The sequence below is a fragment of the Coturnix japonica genome, chromosome 9, assembly GCF_001577835.2.
Source record: "Coturnix japonica isolate 7356 chromosome 9, Coturnix japonica 2.1, whole genome shotgun sequence".
NCBI lineage: Eukaryota > Metazoa > Chordata > Aves > Galliformes > Phasianidae > Coturnix > Coturnix japonica.
This window is the reverse complement of record NC_029524.1, coordinates 20521135-20542001: the sequence shown is the minus strand read 5'-3', so window position 1 is coordinate 20542001 and position 20867 is coordinate 20521135. Positions and strand designations below refer to the sequence as shown.

The following is a 20867-nucleotide window of genomic DNA, read 5'->3' as shown; positions in this document are numbered from 1 at the left end:
CCAGCCTCTGGTATACAGGTTACGGGGGGGGGATGGGCCCGCTTAGGGGGCCACAGGAACCGACGTTTGTGACACCCAANGTCACCCAAGGCACTGGCAACGTTCAATTCAAATGTGACTATGCCCCCTGCTAACAGGGAGGTGCTTTGCCCAGAATGCCTTTCTCTTTCCCCCCGGCTTTGGCAGGCTTCCACGTGTCCTCTTCTTCCTCTCTTCTGCCTCTCAGTTCCCGACACCGTGTCTTCTTTCTCCGGCAGCAGAACCTGAATTACAAGGCATGACACCATTCCACCCCATTTTACTTCCATCCCATTTAATTTCAACACTATCTACTGAGAGCACCAGGCACCCTCATCACCTTCTGAAGTGTAAAGCATGGCACAGCCACCCAGCTGAAGCTCAGCATCTTATTTTATGAGAGTATCTCACAACACCTAGTATCCAAGGCCACATGTTGTCATTAGGTAGGAAACGGTGTTTTACTTTTTTTTTTTCTCAGACTAACCTACCTTTTCTTCTAATAATAGCTTCTCCATCACATTCATCTTTATAAACACTTTAACAATGACAACCGCTTTGCCACTCTTATCTTTCATCCCAATCCCACCCTCCTCAAATGATAAACACATATAAAACCCCTAAATGACATCACAACAGACACAAGTAAAAGTGCTTTATTGTTGCTCCTAGCTCCGGCCGACTCCCCCCCCAACCCCTACTACCAACCTGCCACTTACGCCTTCGGAGGCCGCGCTTCGACCGGCCCCCTCTCGCCGTTGGAGGCTGAGGTCCGGCCCACCCCTGTCTCTTACTCAGTCGGAGGCCGCGCTCAGGCCGCCTCCCCCCACCCTTCGCCTCTCATGCCGTCCGTGGCCACGCTCCGGCCGGCCCCCCCCTCCCCGCCCCTCTCGCCGTCGGAAGCCGCACTCCGACCGGCCTCCCCCCCAACCTCTCGCCGTCGGAGGCTGCGGTCCGGCCCGCCCCCGCCCCTCACGCCGTCGGAAGCCGCGCACCTGCCGGCCCTCCCCTCAACCTCTCGCCGTCGAAGGCCGCACTCTGCCCCACCCTCCCCCCGTTCGCACCTCACGCCGATCGAGGCCGCGCTCCGGCCGCCCCCCCCCCGCCCTTCGCCCCTCACGCCGTCGGAAGCCGCGCTCCGGCCCGCTCCCCCCCCCCCCATTGGAAGCCGCACTCGGCCGGCCTCTTCTCCCCCCACCCCATCACGCGCCCCAAGGCCAGCGCTCCGGCCGCCCCCCCCCCCGCTCCCTCTTCGCCGTCGGATGCCGCTCTCCAGCCGGCTTCCCCCCGCCCCTCACGCCGTCGGAGGCTACGCTCGAGCCGGCCGGTTGGCCTGCCCCCTGCGCCCCGCACAGCCCGCTCCGGCCAGCCCCCATTTGACTCCTCAGGCATCCTTCACTGCAAGCACATCGTGCACGGCGTCCACCGCCTCCGCCCGCCCCTCATTCCCGGCACACCCCGGCCCGTCCGCCCCGCACCTCGTTCCCGAAGGCCGCTTGCAGTCCGCCCGCTGCCGTTCCGTTGCCGCGCTCCGCTTCTTCTCACGCTCTGAGGTAAATACCTGAAGCTCACCTTCCCGCCCATGCGCCTTATATAGGCTTTCCTGACGCCCAGCCAGCCAATAGGAGCTCAGAACGCCGCTTCACTCTTCCCGCCTTTTACTCTTCCCGCCCTTTTTTTCTCACCTCAGCGTTCCCGCCCTTTTCAGCTGAAGGGCGGCACGGCCGGGGTCATCTGAAGGTCAGGGCCGGGGTCAGCTGAAGGTCAGGGCCGGGGTCAGCTGAAGGTCACGGCCCCTGGCAGGAGCTGCGGGCCGCCCCGTAGGGCTGAGCCCCCTCAGTGCCGGCCCCTCACCGCCCTGTGCTCAGCTGGGATGGCAATCAGTCCTTCATTGCCACTGTTTTTTAACGGTTAATTGGGATAATACAGGCACAAGGAGCCTCAAAAGTCAAGAGAGAAGTGCTCGTCTCACCGGTGGAAACACCTGGTAGATTTCACTCGTTCATCAGGTGGTTAATTCCCTTTTTAGGAGCTGTAGAATTGAAAGAGGCTGTTACTGCCCTTGAAGAAGTCCAAAGCTCAGCCAGGGTGGCTAAGGGAGTGCAAAATAGAATGGCTTTAGATACACTGTTAACTGCACAAGGGGGAATTAACACAGTAGCAAGTACTAGTGGTTGTGTTTACATAAATCACAGCAATAGAATAGAAACAGTTGCATACATGGCACCCAACTGAAACACTGGGTAAAGTAAAGCCAGGTGATAGAAGCTGAAAGCAAAATGACTTCCTGGCTTCCCAGATTCAAATGGTTGAAGAATTTATTTGTGGGATAGTGTGTAATTGCTGTATGTATCCTTGCTTGTTGTATGATTGAATGCTGGGGATGTATCCCTAAATTTGAAAGGTCAAGAGTGCCCAACATAAGAACCAATGTATTAGGTTAGCAAAAGGAATCTGTGAGTGATAGCTCTGAAACTTCCAGTTTCAGCTTTAGTGGATGAACAGTCTTGTCCCCAGTGCAAAACTGAGGAAAAACAGAATACTTTCATCTTCTACCTCAATGACTTCGCTTCACATAGGAAGTACTGGAGTTGCAATAGAACACTTAATCTTTTTGCATCTTCCTTGGGTTCCACATATGCTGTTTTAAGAAACAGTGGCTCACTGTGGCCAAATAAGCAATGGGAATCTTCCAGGCTGGGGAAAAGTGGATGGAAATGGATCAGAGGCTTTAGTGAAATAAGATGATGGTGAAAAAGAGGAAGAAGCAGGTGGGTGCTCGACCACCCTTAGAACAGAAAATTTACAGTGATCATAAACCTATTATTCAATGACAAAAAGTAAAAAGAAGCAATTACTAAAGAAAGCTCACTGACACCTGGCCTAAAAAGATAAATACCTTGGTTAGAAAGCACTTAAAATAAACAATAAGAGAACTCTTCTTTACACCATTTTATTCAAAATAAATAAACTGGATTATCTCTGTCATCACTTAGTTTGCCTCTTTTCTGATTTTCTCTATGTTCTTACTGGACTAAAGTTTTTTCACAGCTCTCACATGTAGCAAAAGAGATGCATTTACATAGTCTGGAAGAGTTTTCCTTATTTATCACTCATTGCCTACTTAGTGTCACTTACTGTATTGTTTTGAAATATAAGTGGGAAAAAGATAAAATTGAGTGATGTAGGTTCCATTTGTGTAGTCTTACAAAACAGTTGTGCCTTCATTACAGACAGCTGCCCAGAGAGTTTACAGAGTTTTGTTCACTGGGGATATTCTAAACCCATCCAGATGCCTGCCTGTGTGAACTGCTGTAGGGAACCTGCTTTGGCAGAGAGCCTGGACACGAGGACCCCAAGAGGCCCCTTCCAACCCATATGATTCTGTGATTCATTAATCTTTCTGAGATCCTCAGTTCTGCGAAAGAAACTAACCTTGCAGTGGAGTCTTATTAAACATTCCCAGTAAGCAGCCAAGTCCAATGAAAACTATTCTGTTAGTACTTCACTGACATTTTCCACACCTTCTAATATGTTCCCGAAGTAACTGCAAAGCCAACCTATGGAATCATACTAGCTGCTTCCAGGTCAGTGAATGATGTGCATGCATGTATATGAGCATGGCGCTGAAGTGATGCTGTACAGAACAGAAGCAATTCTCAAATGAATGCCAAACCCAGGAAACTCAAGCTCTTACATTTGTAAGTTTACCTTTCAAGTATAATAATTCCTGTGTCTTATGAAATTTAATATCAGTACCAACTTGGTTCCTGTAACCACTGTTATGGACTTTAACATCTGTAAACACACACTGCTATGGCCAGCAGGTCAGGTTATGGACCCCAACTAACCAGTGGGAAACTGGAGCACTTCACAGTTAAAAGAAAATCAGAGTTCAAGCCTAGATCCAAATCTCACCCAACCCGCTGCAAACCCAAAAACAGACCTGAACTGCTCAAATTTACACTTAATTGTACAGGCAGACTCATTTTAATTATGGCGCAGTACTTACATCTGTGGTAATCATCAAACAAAGGAAAACCTTACTATGCTTTGGGCATCTTCAACCTGGCAATAAAAGTAACAGCATAATGCTGCTGGGAGAAAAGGGACCACGTGCTCCTGGCCCTGCACCCAGCCCACAACACCTGAGCCAGCAGCACTGAGAGGTGGACTGGGGAGGGAAGCTTCTCTGCTTCCATGGAGCTGGCCCTTCCTCCCTGCACAGTAAACAACAGCGCCCATCCTCAGTTATGAGTAGGAACAAACCACCACTATGTAAGTAAACAACCTGGCATCTAACGATTAATCTCCCTGAACACCTGTCACATCCCAGAACCTTATGAACAGTGCACAGGTAGGACCAAGGAAAGCAAGGACCTTATTTTTAAATACAATTGTATATTCTAGGATCAGAAAGCAGTACTAATCATATACATCTGCAGAAAGATGTACGTATAATGGCTGGTTAATGTGCATTTTAATATTCATGTCTTATTAAATATGCACACATGAACTCTCAGAGCAAACACACCACATGGTTTAAGCCGGCCATGCGTTACCAAGGCAGGCTGCAAAATTCACCTCTGTGTTTAACGTTCCAGAAGCCCTGAACCATTCCCTCCTTTGCACAGCAGGGCTTCTCCCACTGCCTATGGCCCAGCTCTGTGTGCAGACAGCCTCGGTGAAACCCTTCCCTGCCAAAGGAGGTGCTGTCCTTAAAGCTTCTTAGAGAATTTAAGAGGTCTGGAAACTCTTAGTAGGCAAGTAAATCCCTTTGTAATCCTGGTTAAATTCTCAGACTGTCCATTCTCACAGGGATACATGGCCTAATTACAAACCCATTAAACACGGAGTTCAAGGGTCTGCTTTAACTCGGAATTACTTGATCTGCCTTACGCTAACAGCTCCACTGAAACAGAGCACTTAAAAATAAAAAGGACTCTGAAGTGAAAACAGATCAGAGAGCAGGCAAACCAAAAACACCAGCAAAGCAAATGGAAACTGAAGAACACCAAGCAGAATGGGAAAGAACTTCCAGGCACAGGGGAGGACTTTCAGCAAAAGAAAGAAAAGGAACATCCACTCACACCGAGTAAGCTATTTTTAGCCAAGCGTAAGCAAACCAAGGAAAAACATTAAGATGCTGGTGTCACGCCAGCCCTCTACATGGTACAAGACCAGCACTTTGTCTCTACGCTTACACTTCCCAAAACTAGGATATTGCAGCAGGGGCCGGACACAGGCACAGCTGAGCACAGAGCATGTGTGCATCCGCACTCACTGCATGTGCTTTGCTGTATGCATGCTCAGATATCAGCAACCGTGCAACACGCAGCTGAATGCCACACACAAGAACCTGTCAGAACAGCCCAACTTTTCAGGGCTGAAGGAGATCGTAGGTCTCCATCCCACAGTTTAAGTTACCAGAAGCTTTTCCATGGGCTTCAGTGAAAGCAGGCCCAGTCCTTGCTGAGATGACCCACAGAGATTCTGTAAATCCACTTTCAGACTCACACACACCAGAGTTGCTCTGCTTCCTATCTCAAGTCTCTCCCCAGAAAGTGCTGTAAGTCCCACAAAGTAGGATGCAGTCCTGTTTTTATTATTTGATGCGATCCAAGAAGGATGGTTTGGAACAGGACAAACCTCACTGTGTGATGGCAGTGCAAAGCCAGGGCGGCTTCTTTCTTCCCCATTTTCCCCACAGTACCTGTGTTACACACGCCTTGTGCTTTGCTGTTCAGGATTAAGAAGAGACCAAAAAAAGGCATTAAAATAATGGACTTTGTTCAAATTATCTCACTGTCCAGGGATGTGGAGCCAGCTCATCTGTGACACTGACACAGAATTTATTTTTCTTGCACACTATTTGCTTCTGTCATTTGCATGGGGAAAAGAAACTCCAGAGCAAGCAGCAAGAAAGAGCAGAACACTGACTATTAGGCTGCTGCTGCGTCAGGCGAGGTGAGATCTCCCACCACTCTGTTACGCTGTGACACACCGTCCCCAATGATCTAGATATTACTTATGAATATTTTAAATCTGTCATCCTGAATTTAAACGCTTCCAATACCTTCCAGCCTTAAGAATCTTCCTGACTGTAACTGTACTCAGCACTCAGAGCAAACATGGCCTGAAGTGTTCAGTATGTCTATGAGGTTTGCAGAGTGTCAGTGGTACTGTTTGAACGTAACCTGTCAGTGAAATGAACCTCACCCTCTGGCACGTCGTATCTTGATTACAGCCTGCACCAGTTCAACATCCTTCCATCCTACTGAGGAAACACACGTTGGGATCTGTTGCCTCCTGGTGAAAGGCTCCACATCTTTCAGTCTAAATGATCACCACAGTTCAGACACGCAGTACTCAAGCAGGACGATGCTGTGCAGCGCCGTCACGGCCCGGGGCACCTCGGCAGGAGTGGCGTCTGCCATGCTTGGAAGCCCAGCGACAAACACTGTGTGCCACTGAGCACGTACATCCTGTGCATCCACAGAGGTTCTGCTCCAGTCGTTACCGGGCCACAGGGCCTGCTGTGCTCGCACTCACTCTCTTTGCAAAGCTGTGGTTTGCAAACGAGCCGGAAAGGAGGCTGTGAGTCACGGTGTGCAGTCATGGCTGTGCTGTGCAGGAAGGCCTGCTGCAGCCCCACAGCCCTGCCCTGCCTCTGCTGCCAGCCCACCCTATGGCAGCTCTGGGCCACCTGTATGCCGTGTCCAGCTCTGAGCATCTCTCACCTATTTGTTCTGCAGAACCACTCGCTGGACTCTGCTCACACAGCAGGGACTGCCGGAATGGCAGTGTCCCAGGAACCCAAAAAGCTAATTAGGCTGTATTAATTGAAGCATTGTGTGTGTTTTGTAGGCAAGCCCAAAAGAGCAAAAGCAGGCTGCTTTTTAGAGAAATGTTCCTTTCAGGCTTGCAAAGACCTGCAAGTCAGCCGCGGTACAAAGCTGTCAGCTGCGAAGACAGAGCTCTGCAATACAATACAATTAAACCTGAATAATTTAGGCACTGAAGCAAATATTTGAGGCCTGGGCTGTTTGCTTTCCTAAATGAGAAATCACCCAGACGTGGATTTGCTGCAAAGCTACCCTGAGAGCCCTCAGTGTGTCAGGCTCCAGCACGGCGATGTCCCCACGGCACCGTACACACTGCAGGAAGGCAGAAGGCAGCAGGAGAGCTTCCATTTTCTTTTCCTGCCTCTGACACAAGACTTAAAGGGGAGGAGAATTAGCAGGACTGAGACGAGTTATCACATTAATGCTGTTTGTTTCTTAATGTTGCCTTTGTTACTTTGGGAAAGTGAGCTTTTCCAAAAGGAAATACAAGGAGCATCATCAACTTTGTTTCATAGCACTCCTAATTTCCTAAGTGTCATCCAGAGGTCATACTGCAAACCAGGTCCTGCTGTTGTCAGTTACTGTGACAACACACTTTGTTCTTCTGAGGGCTGCACAATGCACCCAACCTGCACGTCGTTCTGAGCTACCTGCCAGCAGAGCTGTAGGACAGCACCCTTCTGCAGGCACTGATTTACAGGAGGTAACGGTACTGCTACACCCTCTGAAATCACTACAGAACAGAAACCTTTATTTTTCAGGGGCACTGATTTAATGACGTTGTGTTCTTTCACCTTTCCTGGTTCTGGCTCTGAATCACCTGCAGGGTGGTGGTTCTGTACGTGCACTGTGGCTGTCTGTCAGGATGGAGAGTCATTGAGGGATCCCTGAAGGACAAACCTGCACTGGCAGCACTGCCATCCTCTCTGAACGCAGTAGGGCAGCTTGGGAGGGGCACGAGGACAAACCGTCCTGTTCTCTAAACAGGGTTTCATTATGTGTCCAGTTCTGGGGTGCATTTTTCTGTTGTAGTATTTGGGGTAGTTTGGTTATTTTTCTCTCAGCTTTGTGAAATGATGATAATACAAAACAGTGAAAGATGATGACATTGAGTAAGAAGAAATGCTTAGAATTTGAAATGAAATAATGCAAGCCATGGGCTCCTCTTGGTATCGAGTGTGCACCTTATCAACATATGGAGTATTTCCACTAATATGAGACCACAGACCTTCTCTCTAAAATCACAGGGCATTAAAAATAACCAAACACACTCTTGATCTCAGCGAAGAAGTTGTTGCAGTTGTTCATAAGCTGAGCCTTCAGGTGACTGACGGGACAAACCCTGTGTGCAGCACCTACTGCGAATGCTCCCACCAGCTGACGCACGGTGCTGGGGAGCAGCAGGACAGCACTGTGCACACTGTGCACACTGAGCAGCACATGGTGCAGAGCACTGTCAGCAGCGGGCAGAGCTGGGCCTGCACTGCTTCTGGGAGGCTGTGCTGGACAAAGGGTTTTCCAGCTGTATCGAAGGCCTATGACAGGTACACTGTCAGCCAGCACAAGCTCTGAGTCTCCGGTTGTCTGCAGGAATGTAGATCATGGGTTTTAGGCTGTTACTTTAGTTACATGATGGGAGTTTTCCCTGAAGAATGCCCAAACAGGAATTGCTGTATCTGACTCACAAGTCATACCTCCCTTGCGCTGCATCCACAGAACTATTTACGTGTATACTCTGCTTTTCCAGGCACAGGGTTCTATAGGAGTGGAAACTCACGCTGTTCGTCAGGCCTGTTCTCCTTGGGCTCTCTGAAGATGAATAAGGCAGTTACACTTTTCTAATGTAACTGAAACAAGTCTTTCTCTTGCCATTCTAGCATCCACATGCAGGATCACACATACTCATCTACTCTTACATTGGATGGTGAGAGTTGGTCGTGTTTGTCTCAGAGCTGGCAGTGTTTGTCTCAGGGTGACTGTAGGGCAGAAGTGCTTCATTTCCACGTTCAGTTCAGCTGATACCTCGCTGCTCTCCCATCTTCACTGTATGCGCTGCACATCAGGGCTGTGCAGTTCCAGAGAGCTCAGCTCTTGGTTTCCACTTTTCGTAGAGCTGAGGGAGGCTGTGCTTCTCAAGCTGCAGATGTTTCAGTGTGTGCAGCTGGTAATGAAAGATTTCAGAACCTTCAGCTGCCATTTCTGCCTGAGAGGCGACATACGTGCCTTTAGGAAGGCAGCAAAAGTGATTCAAGACAGAGAATGTGAGAAACGCGTCTCGCTTCATCAGGTATTCGCCCCTGTATTAGTAAAAATGAAACAATAAACATAAAACTCAGTAAGAATGAAAGGAGTATCTTTCTGTTATGGTTGGCTGGTAAATCTGGTGATGGCTCAGGGCTGTCTCTTCGTGCGAGAAGTTGCAGCTGCCTTTCTTGTGAGAGGAAAGTGAATGAGGACATAAGATCTCGCAGAGGGTACGTGACAGCATCAATTCGGCAAAGGCAATGAGGCTGCACGGCAAGAGGCGCTGCAGACATGCAGCCGCTGCCCTTCTCTGTGCATCATCCCCGTCTCTCCGGAACCGACCGGGAAAAAAGGCGCAGCCCCTGCAGGTCTCCGCTCCCTCCCGGCCGCCGCCCCGCGGTGCCGCCGACCATGGGGCAGCCCCGCCGGCCGCGGCTCCCGTCGCACCGCCCGCCCCGGGGCACGGCGCCTTCCCTCCCCTCCAGCTGAGCGCCGGGGGCAGCTCCGCGAGGTGGAGAGCGCGGTTCGCCGCTGTCGGGGCGGGGGGGTGGGGGGGTTGTTTGTTTGTTTCCCGCCCCGTCGCATTTTTACGATCGCAAAGAGGAAGGAGCCTTCGGGGCACCCAAGAGCCGCTCGGACTCGCGACGGCCGCTCTGACCGCGGGCGGTTCGGCTCCGGCGGCGGCGGGGGAGCGCCCCGGGCTTTGATGTCCCGCCGATGCCGGCGCCCCGCGGGAGGGACGGGCGTTGAGCCCCGCCGGCCGCCCGCCGCCCAGCCACACTAACACTCCCGCCCGCCCCGCCGGCCCATCGCTGCCCGGGGATGCGCGTGGCGGCCGGACCCTCCGAGCGGCAGCCGGTGAGTGCGGGGCGCGGGCCGGGACTGCGGGGCGTGAGCAGCGCGTCTCCCCCGCCCGGTTCGTCCTGCGGGGCGTCAGCCGGACCCGAGCGCGCCCGGCGTCTGTGCCGCGGGACCGGCCTCGGGGCGGCTGTGCCGTCGGGCAGCGGGACGGGACGGGACGGGACGAGCCGTGCGGGGCGCGGAGCTCGCGGGCGCCTCGACACCCACCCCGGCGCGGCGGAGCCGGCCCGCCCGGTGCTCCCGTGTCCCGGCGGATGAGCGCGCGCGTCCTCCCCGCGCGGTGCGGCCCGGCCGGAGCCCGCCGGCACCTCCCCGCCCACGCCGCTCCTCCCGCCGGCCCGGCGCGCCACCCGCCGGCTGCTGCTCCCGGCCGAGCGGCGCGGAGCCGAGAGACAGCGCACAGCATACGGCGCACATACGGCCGGCTGAGCGTGCGGCACGGAACCGGCCGCCCCGAGGACTCCGCCGGGCTGCCGGCATCCCGAGCGCACGGGGCGGGGCGGGGGGCGAGTCGGCACCGGGCAGCCCGAGCTGCCGCGCCGTGCTTCTACCGCGCCGGGAGCAGCTCGTCTGCACGCTGCGTGCCACACAATGACAAAAAAGGTAGGGTGCTGCTGTGCTGCATTCCATGTAGAGACTGCACCGAGAAGCAGGTATGCCTCCAGTCAGCTTTAAACATACGCATCCCAAGGAGAAAAGCTACTGCATCAGCTCCCTGTGCAACCAGACCGGGGACCGAGAAATTAATTTCAGCTGTATCTTTGCTTTAGTAGGCAGCTAAATGAAATGCAAGAAAACCACATTACCCGTGCATTTACCTGCTTACGTTATTCCTCTGCTTTGGGTGTGCTTGCAGTTAGCACATACAGAAGCTTCTACCTCAAGTTTGTTAACACAGATGGGATACATTCGCTAAATAACCAGAGGTCAAAATTAGCGGGATGCCTTTAAACACAAGGAGCACCCTGCAGGAACAGCAAGATTAGCTCACATGGAAAAACTTAGCTGCAAGGAACATATTGGCATGCAAAGGTGCAGTGTTTCTGCCTGCTCCCATAAACCATGTTTTCACTGCTTTAAAGATGTTCTCAGAGTCAGAAGACAAACATCAACTTCTTAAATTAGGCCCCAAGTGTTCATTGGTCAGCATTAAGTCAATATAAATTACATTTTCTGCTGCTTGGTATGACTGGAAGTGAGAAGGGTACAATGGTTAATAAATGGTTAATTGTTTCCTTTTACATTATCTATGAATCTCTAGCTCACTGCTAACGCAGGACAAGTTTCTCAGCACAGCTCTTACTTCTGCATGGCTCTGTGGGATTTCAGACCCACTGCTCAGAGACCACAAAGAAAGTGGAAGGGGCGGCAGTGGTGCAGATGTGCAGGGCAGAGCTGGGCTGGGAGCTGCAGAATCCCTGGCACTGCTGGCATAGTGTGCAGCCCACTGTGTGGGGAGAGTGATGGAGGGGAGGGGAGATGCTCTGATGTGAAATGTTCCTTTCATTTGGGTCAGCAGCGTCACTGTGATGGCGTTCATGGGCACACTTCAGCATTACGTAAGCAGGTGGAACACAACATGGGTTTACTTAGGTCCAAGATACTGAATTACTTTGTATCTTCACTGATAAGCACATACTGCAGGGAGGTGTTTTTGCCAAGAGGGAGCCGGCTCTTGAGGTGGCCATGGAAAGAGAGGCAGGGATTGCTGGAACTTGGGGTTGGACCAGGTGGCCTCTGGGTCCCTTCCAACCCCTGTGATTCTGTGGTTCTCTGAACTACAGGACAGGAATCAGGCAGAAAAGGGGGTGCTGAGAAAAAGTGAAGACTACAGTCTGAAAGGCTGTAGCATTTTCAGGAGACAAGGATGAATCCAAGGCAGCAGTAACAACTTCATCCAGTTGAACGTACCCAAAGTTCAAGTCTAGGACTTGAGCAGAAGTAGAAGCTGAGAAAGGCACCCTTCCCATTGGTACTGCCACTGCAGGGAAGCGTGCTGGGCACAAGAGGACCTCCAGCAGGGAACGCTGTGAACAGACACTGCCAAGTTTCCAGTGCCAAAACATAAGGAACACATCGTCAGGTGTTCAGGAATGTGAATATCAGCACAGAGCGCCCAGGCCCTAAGCAAACAGGAGCACACAGAAAGAGCAAAGCTTGGTCAAACTGCAGTATTGTGGTTATCACTGTGAAGCCTCAATCTCTGCGCTGTCACTGTGTCATGCTCCCAGCAGATACTGACTTATTTTGCTTTTTTTTTTTTTTTTTTTGCTATTTTTAGTGACAGCTGTAAAGCTGCAGTCAAGAACTGCTTACACGATATTTTAAAAGATGACAGCGAAGCACAATGGTATATTTTGACCTTTGGCACCAGATAAGTAACTGGCAGATTAAGTTAATTTTTATTCAGGCAAGGGACTTGCCTTTGCTTCCTTGTGAATTCCTGTACCATCACACAAGATTAAATTACACGGTGAGTTTTAAAACAGTGTTTAGTGCGCTGACCTTCCTTTTCTGTTCGGCAGCCTCTTAGCACGAAGGAAGAGCACCCTTCTGTTCCTGCAGGCAGCCGGCACATGGTACGCACTGTGTGTGGGCACCGGGAGAGGACACACATCTCAGTGCCGTGACTTTCCAGCACTGTTACAGATAAACTCTGGGCAAGTGTGGAAATTCATCCAGGAAGCATCTTGGATGCTATGCAGATGAGGAGCCAGTTCCAAGACCCGCAATTCAGTGTTCTCCAGTGACTTTTCCCTTTTCCTTTACAGACACTGGGTTATGGGCAAGTCAGAAAGTCAGATGGATATAACTGAGATGAATACTCCAAAACCAAAGAAGAAACTGCGATGGAGTGGCCTGGAAATAGGGCTAACTGTTGTAGTGATTCTGCTGGCTATTGTGGCAATCACAATGATAGTCCTGTATGCTACATACGATGGTGAGTACACGTAGATGTCTTGGAGTGTACAAATACTTGCTAATATAAAAGCATTTTAAGCAATTATGCAAAAAGGTTTTATCAAATGGAATCCAGCTGTTCATATTGGGGGGAAAAAATACTGAAGATTCAGTATATTAAAACACTGTATTAGGAAAGCCGATGTTGCATAGTGTCACATAGTTGCACTACAGGAGACATTAAGAAAGTTTTAAATGGTCAGCTCAGAATGTTTGCCTGATGCTGTAAGACTGTGCCAGAATCAGATGCAGCAGCTCCACCATCACCGTGCTTTACATGTATGTCATTAGACAGCACAGCACAGTGACAGGAGCTGTAACACTGCATCCACACTCTGTATTGCTGCACACTGACACACAACTGCTTGGCTTCCAACTGGGACTCAGCACATTAACTTACGCAAAGTGGTGGGAAACACAGACCATCTGCTTGTTTGGATTTAGGGCTACTTCTGCTTGTAATTAATGCTTTGGTAAGCGGAAACTACAGAAGAGAATCCTTTCAAAGAGCCCCGAGCTGCAGAGCTTCCTCCACATTCCTGTACAGGTGAAAAGCCTGTTTTTTTTTTCCACCCACGATGCATTGTGACAAGGACTCTGAGTGCAGTCACACGAAGGTTTTGCAGCTCAGCAACCACACCAAAACATTGAGAATAGCTCCGTTTAGGCAGAAATACCGATATTTTGGTTGGAGTGGAAAATACGAGAATGCTCAAAACTCCATTTTGTGGGTGTTTAATGAATGTTTAATTACGCTAGAAATGACTTTTTAAAAGTACTTAATAATTCCTCTCAAACTTTTTACTACTGTATTGCCCATTTTTGGAATGGAAAAAATGCCCTTCTGAAATGAAAACCAAGAAGTGCCATATTTCTGGATCTCAGAAGGAAATCTCTGTTCTGGAGCCATGGATTTTGCTCACAGGGCTGCACAGTGAATGTGGCAGAACGTCCACGCAAATCCTCCTCTTTGTCACTGCAAAGAACTGCTACATTCACATCAACTTTGGAACTGGTTTCAGTCCATTTTCTATTTTTCTCCAAATTTCTCCTCCTCTGCAATAAAATGTTTACCACAACCAATTGATTGATAGAACCTTCTCTTCAGATGACTGTGCATGGTGGGTACCAGCACTGAGAGTCCCAAGGGGATGAGGATAACAGCATTTTTAGAGCCAGATCCTATCAACTTCAGGTTCTGAATGCACGCTGTTCTTTTACCCTTATCTCACTGTACCCTGCAGTTAAATGCAATTTCCAAAGTGACTGTTAATGAAAGTAAAATTTACAGTAGCTTTTATTGTATTGACATTGAGTAGAAGTTAAAGGTATGATTGCTTTGTTTCCTAGATGGGGTTTGCAAGACATCAGACTGCATCAAGTCAGGTAAGAACAAACATACCCATGTTTTAAATATATGTCTGTACTTTTAAACAAAATGACAACCACATAATGTTGCTAGCTCAGTGTAGACAAATGCAGCCCATGGAGGCATGTGATCTGCTATCCCAAATAATTCCCTTTGTAATGTAAAACCTCATGACGTGATATTGCCGAGTCTTATAAAGTCATCAGGGTCAGGCTGGCTCAAGACTCAGAAGCAGACTCTCCAAAAAACACCTCCAGCAGCAGAAAATGATTTCAGTGAACCAGAAAACAGCTCTTCCTCATCCCCAAGTCAGCATTCAGGCAGTGCTACAGCGTGTGCTGAAACGCTGTGCCTCTGAAGATGCCTATAAGGAGACTCTTGACTGCTAATAGCTCTTTAAGATGCCATGTTGCTGTTTGAGGAGAGGCAGAATTAGTCTTCATGTCCAGGAAAAGCTGTGTGTTTTATAGGCTGCCCAGCTAACGTCATTCTACAGTAAGGCCCGAACTGCAGAAAAAATCCTCCATTTACACATTGGTCAGAATTTCACTAGAAGTCTACTAAAAAGCTTCAAGGCAGAAATTAGCCACGCTTCCCTTTCCCCTCTTTCTGAATGGTAAAAAAAAATCCACGATGTTTTCAGATATATTTACATGCCAACTGTTAGTCAAGTCAGAGCCCTTGGAGTGAAATATTCTGCACTGTCTGCTGCATTTTGGAGATTTGATGCATCAGTAGTTAATAGAAAAGCATCAAAATACAGTGAGATCTGCGTGTTATCTTCATGTCAAGTGGAACTGATAAATTCTGTGTGAATTCTGTACCTCATGACTGGCCTCTCTGGGATTTAAGGGAAAAGACAGCCCCAGGAGAAGGTGTAGACCCACCGTGTCAATAAGAGACACAGGGAGAGCTGTGAGCACTCATACAGGTTTCGACAGTCAGCATTCAGAAAAAATGTGTTTTCAAGCCAGGGTTTATGTAATGCAAGCTAAGTAAACTGCTAAGGAATCTGAATGCACAGCACCCCACCAGAGGCTTCCGAAACACTTGGATTCACAGGCCCCATGTAGACTTTCAGACATGCCAGAAACAATGCAGAAGCATCATTCTGTTTGTTTCCTTTCTTGTCTGGGGCTGCTCCTCTCAGGTCTCACTTCAGACAGTAATGGGAGTATCTCCACCACACCGGAGTCCTGTGCAATCATTGCTTGGTGAAGCTCTGGCACAGCCTGTTGTCTCAATGACCGTATATTGCCACCATCAACACAGTGTAGGTATCTCTTAGGATCTATTTCAGGTGCCCATCACTGTATTCTAGTCATACTTACAAAGGATTTTTCTGCCATCATGAAAGCTCATGTTGGGGTTTGAAAAACGATCAGATCAATTTTCCGATTCCACTGCAGCCTTTTTAATCTCTCACAGTGCTCATTTTCAATGTCATATTCCTGAAATACAATAAGAAGTTTGAGTAAAACAAGCCAAGATTTCACTGTTCCACAGTGATATAATGCACTTAAGGCAGAAAATGCTATAGAAGTGCTGGGTCTTCTCCAAACTTGTATGACTGTTAAGTGAAATATAACTGTCAGATTCTTTACAATGGGAGGGAAGTGTTGGGAAGGAACTTCATGATGTAGTTCTGAAAGATTTTCAGAACTGTATGATGAAAGAACAAAATAAATCAACTTTCATATTAAAAAGAAAAGAAACAAACCCAGAAGGTTCTTAAAGTAGGGAAATAAAATGTGTCGCTGCTGCTTCACCTCAGTGGGATGACTCCACAAGTTTAATACTACTAGAAATCAGGATTCTGCAGCAGTTCCATGTTTGATTTGGGTTCTCTTTCCAGACCACATGGAATGACATACAAAGTTATACAGATAGAGAGCAAGGAGTATTAACGTTGGAAATTCCATTGAAGTCTTTCAGGAAATACAATTTGGAATAGACATTAAGTGAGGCGGTGATGTCTAATACCAGAATTGCGATATGATTAAAGTCTCTGCCATAGGAACAAGACACTGAGAAAGAATCAAGTGAAAATACTGAGAGAATTTATAGCAGCTTTAATTGGAAGAGCTTCAAATAGATGAGAATTAGAAAAAAATACAACGAAAATTCAATTGGTTATACACAGCATGGAATACCAGTAATTGCATGGTGATGTGAAATCCATTGCTGTGTAGCACATGAGGATACCACGTGATCTGTGCACTTGTGTATATGTACATGTTTCTATGCTGTCTCACATGGCCTGATGCTCACTGCCTGGGGTCAGACAGCACTGATGAGAATAGGAAATGTTCGTATCTCTGTTATTAACGGCACCCAGGCAAGCACACAGTGTTTCTCCCACATCCTTCTCAGGTCACTAGTTGTTATCCCAACTTTATTACTTTATTTGTAAGCTATTAAAGCAACAGCTGGCAATGATGAGAACTACGATAAAATTAATTATTAAAAGGAGTTCAAACAAGTCTCTACACTCTTCAGTGCAAGCTTGGAAATTGAATAAACACATTAAGCACAGGAACAGAACCAACATTTGGTTCATCAGAGCAATACAGAGGGCTAGGGAAAAGTGCTGCGCTGAATTGTCTGTACTTGTATGAGTAACTCTGTTAGAACTAAGTAACAAAATACTCATCGGTCTCACGCTTCTGACTTCCAGCACAAAAACATCCCATTGCTCAGGTCTGAATGCTCCGCTGGGCCCAAGTATTACCTCATAAATAACTTACTGCATCTCTAGGAGTCTGTCAGCCTAAGAGGTCCCACTGATTTCAGAAGGGCAGTTCACGTGTTGGCACCACACATAAGCTTCAGGGCTTCACTGATGGCAAAACCACATTTAACTGATTTTAGTTTATTCATGGTAATAATTGCATTTTTGCAGCATTTAACCATAAATGGTTTCATAAATTTGATGTGCTAACATTGGCTGCTTTGGGCTCCACAGCAGAAATGTTACAATAGCTAATTTTTATATCACAGTAGTAGAAAAGAAAGATTGCACCGATACTGACTGCCAGCAGAGCAACCTGATTCCAGGGTTCAAGCAAGGCTGATTTACATAGACAGTAAGTTGCCAGATGTACACAAGACATAAACTTATTCTAGTTCTTGGTTTGTTTGGTTTTGTTGTTGCTATTTTTTCTTTTCTCCAAAAGTGAAAATAGAGTGGCTAAGAATTACACTGTCTTGGTGTCAGAAGATTTTTCCAGCTCACTGTTACCTGGCAAGGTTGTGGCAAGGTTGGCACAATGCACTGACAGAGCCCGCTGTGATGTCAAGTGCTGGCTATTGAGGTCGTTGCTGCTCGACTAACATGTCAGGACAACCCAAAGGACAGTGCTGCCCTCTAGATGCTCCAGTCTGACAAAGGGATTCCTAAGGATGCCCTTAAAATGAAAGAGCTTGGCAATAATTGTCAGTCTTCCTCTGTTACAGCAAAGAGGCAGACCTAGGACAGGAATAAAGCACACCATTCAAAACATCCACTTACCCCTAAATAGAACACAACAAACTAGAAAGAAAATGAGACAGCAGAGTTTACACATTCACAGAAGAGCTGAAACTGGGAGTGAGCTCTAGAGACCATCCATTCCCATTGTCCTGCTTAATGCAAAGTCAAGTTTCGAGCTGTTCAAGATCTGTCCAGACAAGTTTTGATTTCCAAGACAGACACTTCCTAAACTTACTGGGTAGTTTATTTTTTATTGACCAGTACTTGGTCTGGCCTAGAACACTGAAGTAGGCTGGAGCCTATTCTAAACAAAAGGGAAAGTAACTTTCTCTTCAGAGCAAACAAATGCATTTGTTGCCATTCCCCAAAAAGCCCTTACACCTTGATTTGTCCTGTATTGCAGCAGCCCGAATCATTGAGAACATGGACACCACTGCAGAGCCTTGCAGTGATTTTTACCAATATGCCTGTGGAGGATGGCTGAAGAGGAACGTCATTCCAGAAACCAGCTCCCGTTATAGCAACTTTGACATTTTAAGAGATGAACTAGAAGTTGTCTTAAAAGGTCAGTAGGGTTTATGTTTGTGGACTATATAAAGTTTCTTCTTTGGCCTACATGTAATTCTAACAAGGTGTGGTTATCTAGCAAAGCTTAAAATACTACTAAATATTTTAGGATTTTTCAGGATAATCCACCACAAACTGTTTGCTTGCAGAATACCTTTAAAGTTACACTGTTGTGTCTGACACTGGAGCAGAGCTGACTTGACCTGACCTTTCTGATACCTGAACTCTGCGTGCCCATCTGTGCATTATAACTTAAATAATTACTCTTGTGAACTAACAGTAGCAGGGAAGCCAGGTGACAAAGGAAGTCAGCTGTGATGCTGGATGCTGGCAGCCCTGTCCTGCAGATCTGTATTCCACCCACTACACCTCAAAGAGCTGGAAGCATTTCTCTAAAAGTCACATCATAGACTTATGAACATTTCTTTTTCCATAAGAAGTAACAGTCTCCAATTATCTATATTCCCCTTTTTCAGAATAAAGTAACATAGTCAAAGAAATCACTGAGTTTATACTCACAAAAGATTCTCAAAACCTCTCTGGAGACTGAATGTCCCTTCCTTGCTTAGCTCCTACTTTTACCAGTTTTGTGGTTCATGATGTCACAGTCTTGCTGAGGCTTCTGTTTCTATGGAGCAGTGTGTGTAAAGCAGTGCATAACATGAGCTGCAAGGGGCAAGGAGAGCCAGCAGCCCAGTGTGACAGCAGGGCAGGCACGGACAGGGGCTCACGGCTCCTTCCTCTCCAATAAAGATCAGATATTGAAGTATATTTGCTGTGTGTTCCAGATGTCCTCGACACACCGAGCACCAACGATATAACAGCAGTGCAGAAGGCAAAAACTCTGTACAGATCGTGCATAAATGAAAGTAAGTTCCTCCTGTACTTACTGCATATAGCTTACATAAGAATGATCCCAAAGTGAGCTGCATCTCTCTACTTGTAGTTTCAGCACAGAATTTATCAGAAATTCTTCTGGAGTTTCAGAGAGCTACGTAAGAACATCAGTGGTACAATGAGTGCTGTATATCCTGTTTGAATTGCTTTGATGTTTTAAGTGTGTCCGCATTACTCCTGAGTAATGCAGATATTTAAACCAAAGTCCTTTCAGTTAAATAGGAATTAATTCTGTCTTAGAAGAGATCAGGTAGAAAATCTCTGGCGTGTCAGAGCTTCTATAAAGCCACAGAGATCGTTTACTCCAAGCATTTGAGCCAGGTGCTGTCACTACGAGCTGCAATCAGACAGCAGTGCTGCTCACACACTTCTTTATATTTTCCATAGAATGATGAATATTTCTCAAAGCTATTATTTTACGTAAGTTCTACTTATAGTTGAAACACGGTACTTCTTCAATGCCACAGTCCTAGCAATCTGCCTAAGTTGTCTGCAGTCATGGCTGAAATGTATTTTAAATCTTAAAGAAGAGGCGTTCATCAGAACACAACTCTGCTGTGCTGATGGTGAAAAGAGCCCTCAGGTTCAGAACTCTGAGCTCATTACAACAGTACAGCATTTGTATGCTCTAAAATGCTGCGTTAATTCATTTCATTTTTCCCAAAAGCAACCATCGATAGCAGAGGCGGAATGCCTTTAATCACACTGCTGGCAAACTTATCTGACTGGCCTGTAGCAACAAACAACTGGGAGTCTTCCTACGGTAAGATAATCAGAGTCCACATCCTTCTCTGCTAAAATCCTAAGTGACTTATTTGTCACTGTTTACCAAAAAGACTGCGTGCACCTTTCATTTACCCAGGTGCTGCCTGGACAGCCGAGACAGCTATAGCTCTGCTCAACGCCAGATACGGGAAAAAGGTCCTTATTAACTTTTTTGTTGGCACAGACGATAAGAATTCCTCAGCACACATCATTCATGTAAGTCTGCCTGATGGCACTGCCTCGCTCATCATATACATGTAGCAAGAGCCGGAAGCACAGACATACATGTTAGCCCAGAGAAATGTAACTAGTTTGAATGTTACTGTGTGTAGATGTTTGAGGATCTCTGTAGTTCAGCTTCTCTTATTGGTTTGCTGGTGCCCTGTCCATTTTCAGGGTTAATAATCTTTATGCACTGCACTGATACATCGTTATTCTCGGGGAAGGTGAGTAGAACTGAGACATACATAGATAGATATACACAAGTTATAGGCATGCAGTCCAGAGTGAAGCATCAGCAGCCTGCAATTGACCAAAGAACAGCAGAATGCTCTGCCATTTTCTCCTTACACATTTGTTAACTTTAATTCCATTCACAGATTGACCAACCTGGGCTTGGCCTGCCTTCTCGTGACTACTATGAATGCACAGGTGCATACCAAGAGGTAAGATGGAGCTGACAGATCACTGACTACATTCCAGCATTTTTAGCCTATGTTTTTCAAGGCAGGTGTACCTGCCAAGAGTGAGGTTGGCAAAGAACTGGAACAGACTCTCCCCAGACTGATTCTAATACTACACTGGGAGCCATTACTGGCAGAATTGGGTAAACTGAAATAGAAAGGTAGTTGTTATGAGCATTTAAACA

General features: G+C 47.5%; 1 protein-coding gene and 2 long non-coding RNA genes across 6 annotated transcripts in view; 1 reads left to right on the top strand and 2 right to left on the bottom strand.

Moving 5' to 3' along the window:
• Positions 1-9698: 9698 nt before the first annotated feature.
• MME (membrane metalloendopeptidase) overlaps positions 9699-20867 on the top strand; it is a 31971-nt gene continuing 20802 nt past the window's right edge. Inside the window, exons 1-8 of one of the 3 annotated variants that reach the window (XM_015872196.2) lie at positions 9699-9965; positions 12740-12909; positions 14280-14315; positions 18174-18335; positions 19126-19206; positions 19902-19997; positions 20097-20215; positions 20599-20664. In XM_015872196.2, the coding sequence (XP_015727682.1) occupies positions 12750-12909; positions 14280-14315; positions 18174-18335; positions 19126-19206; positions 19902-19997; positions 20097-20215; positions 20599-20664 (720 nt within the window). In that variant the 5' untranslated portion in view covers positions 9699-9965; positions 12740-12749. Of the gene's footprint in view, positions 9966-10482; positions 10572-12447; positions 12548-12739; positions 12910-14279; positions 14316-18173; positions 18336-19125; positions 19207-19901; positions 19998-20096; positions 20216-20598; positions 20665-20867 lie in introns of those variants that run through there. The other 2 variants (XM_015872197.2, XM_015872194.1) reach the window with 2 other exon arrangements.
• The window catches only part of LOC107318420, a 30797-nt gene continuing 24138 nt past the window's right edge, over positions 14209-20867 (bottom strand). The window contains exons 4-5 of one of the 2 annotated variants that reach the window (XR_001557349.2): positions 15630-15749; positions 14209-14805 (exon numbers count right to left, since the gene is read on the bottom strand). This is a non-coding gene — a long non-coding RNA (uncharacterized LOC107318420). Of the gene's footprint in view, positions 14806-15256; positions 15531-15629; positions 15750-20867 lie in introns of those variants that run through there. The other variant, XR_001557350.2, reaches the window with a different exon arrangement.
• On the bottom strand, positions 16497-18956 carry LOC116653841. Its single transcript, XR_004308363.1, has 3 exons — positions 18857-18956; positions 17540-17767; positions 16497-17137 (listed from the first exon to the last, which is right to left on the bottom strand). It is a non-coding gene; the product is annotated as an uncharacterized LOC116653841 (long non-coding RNA).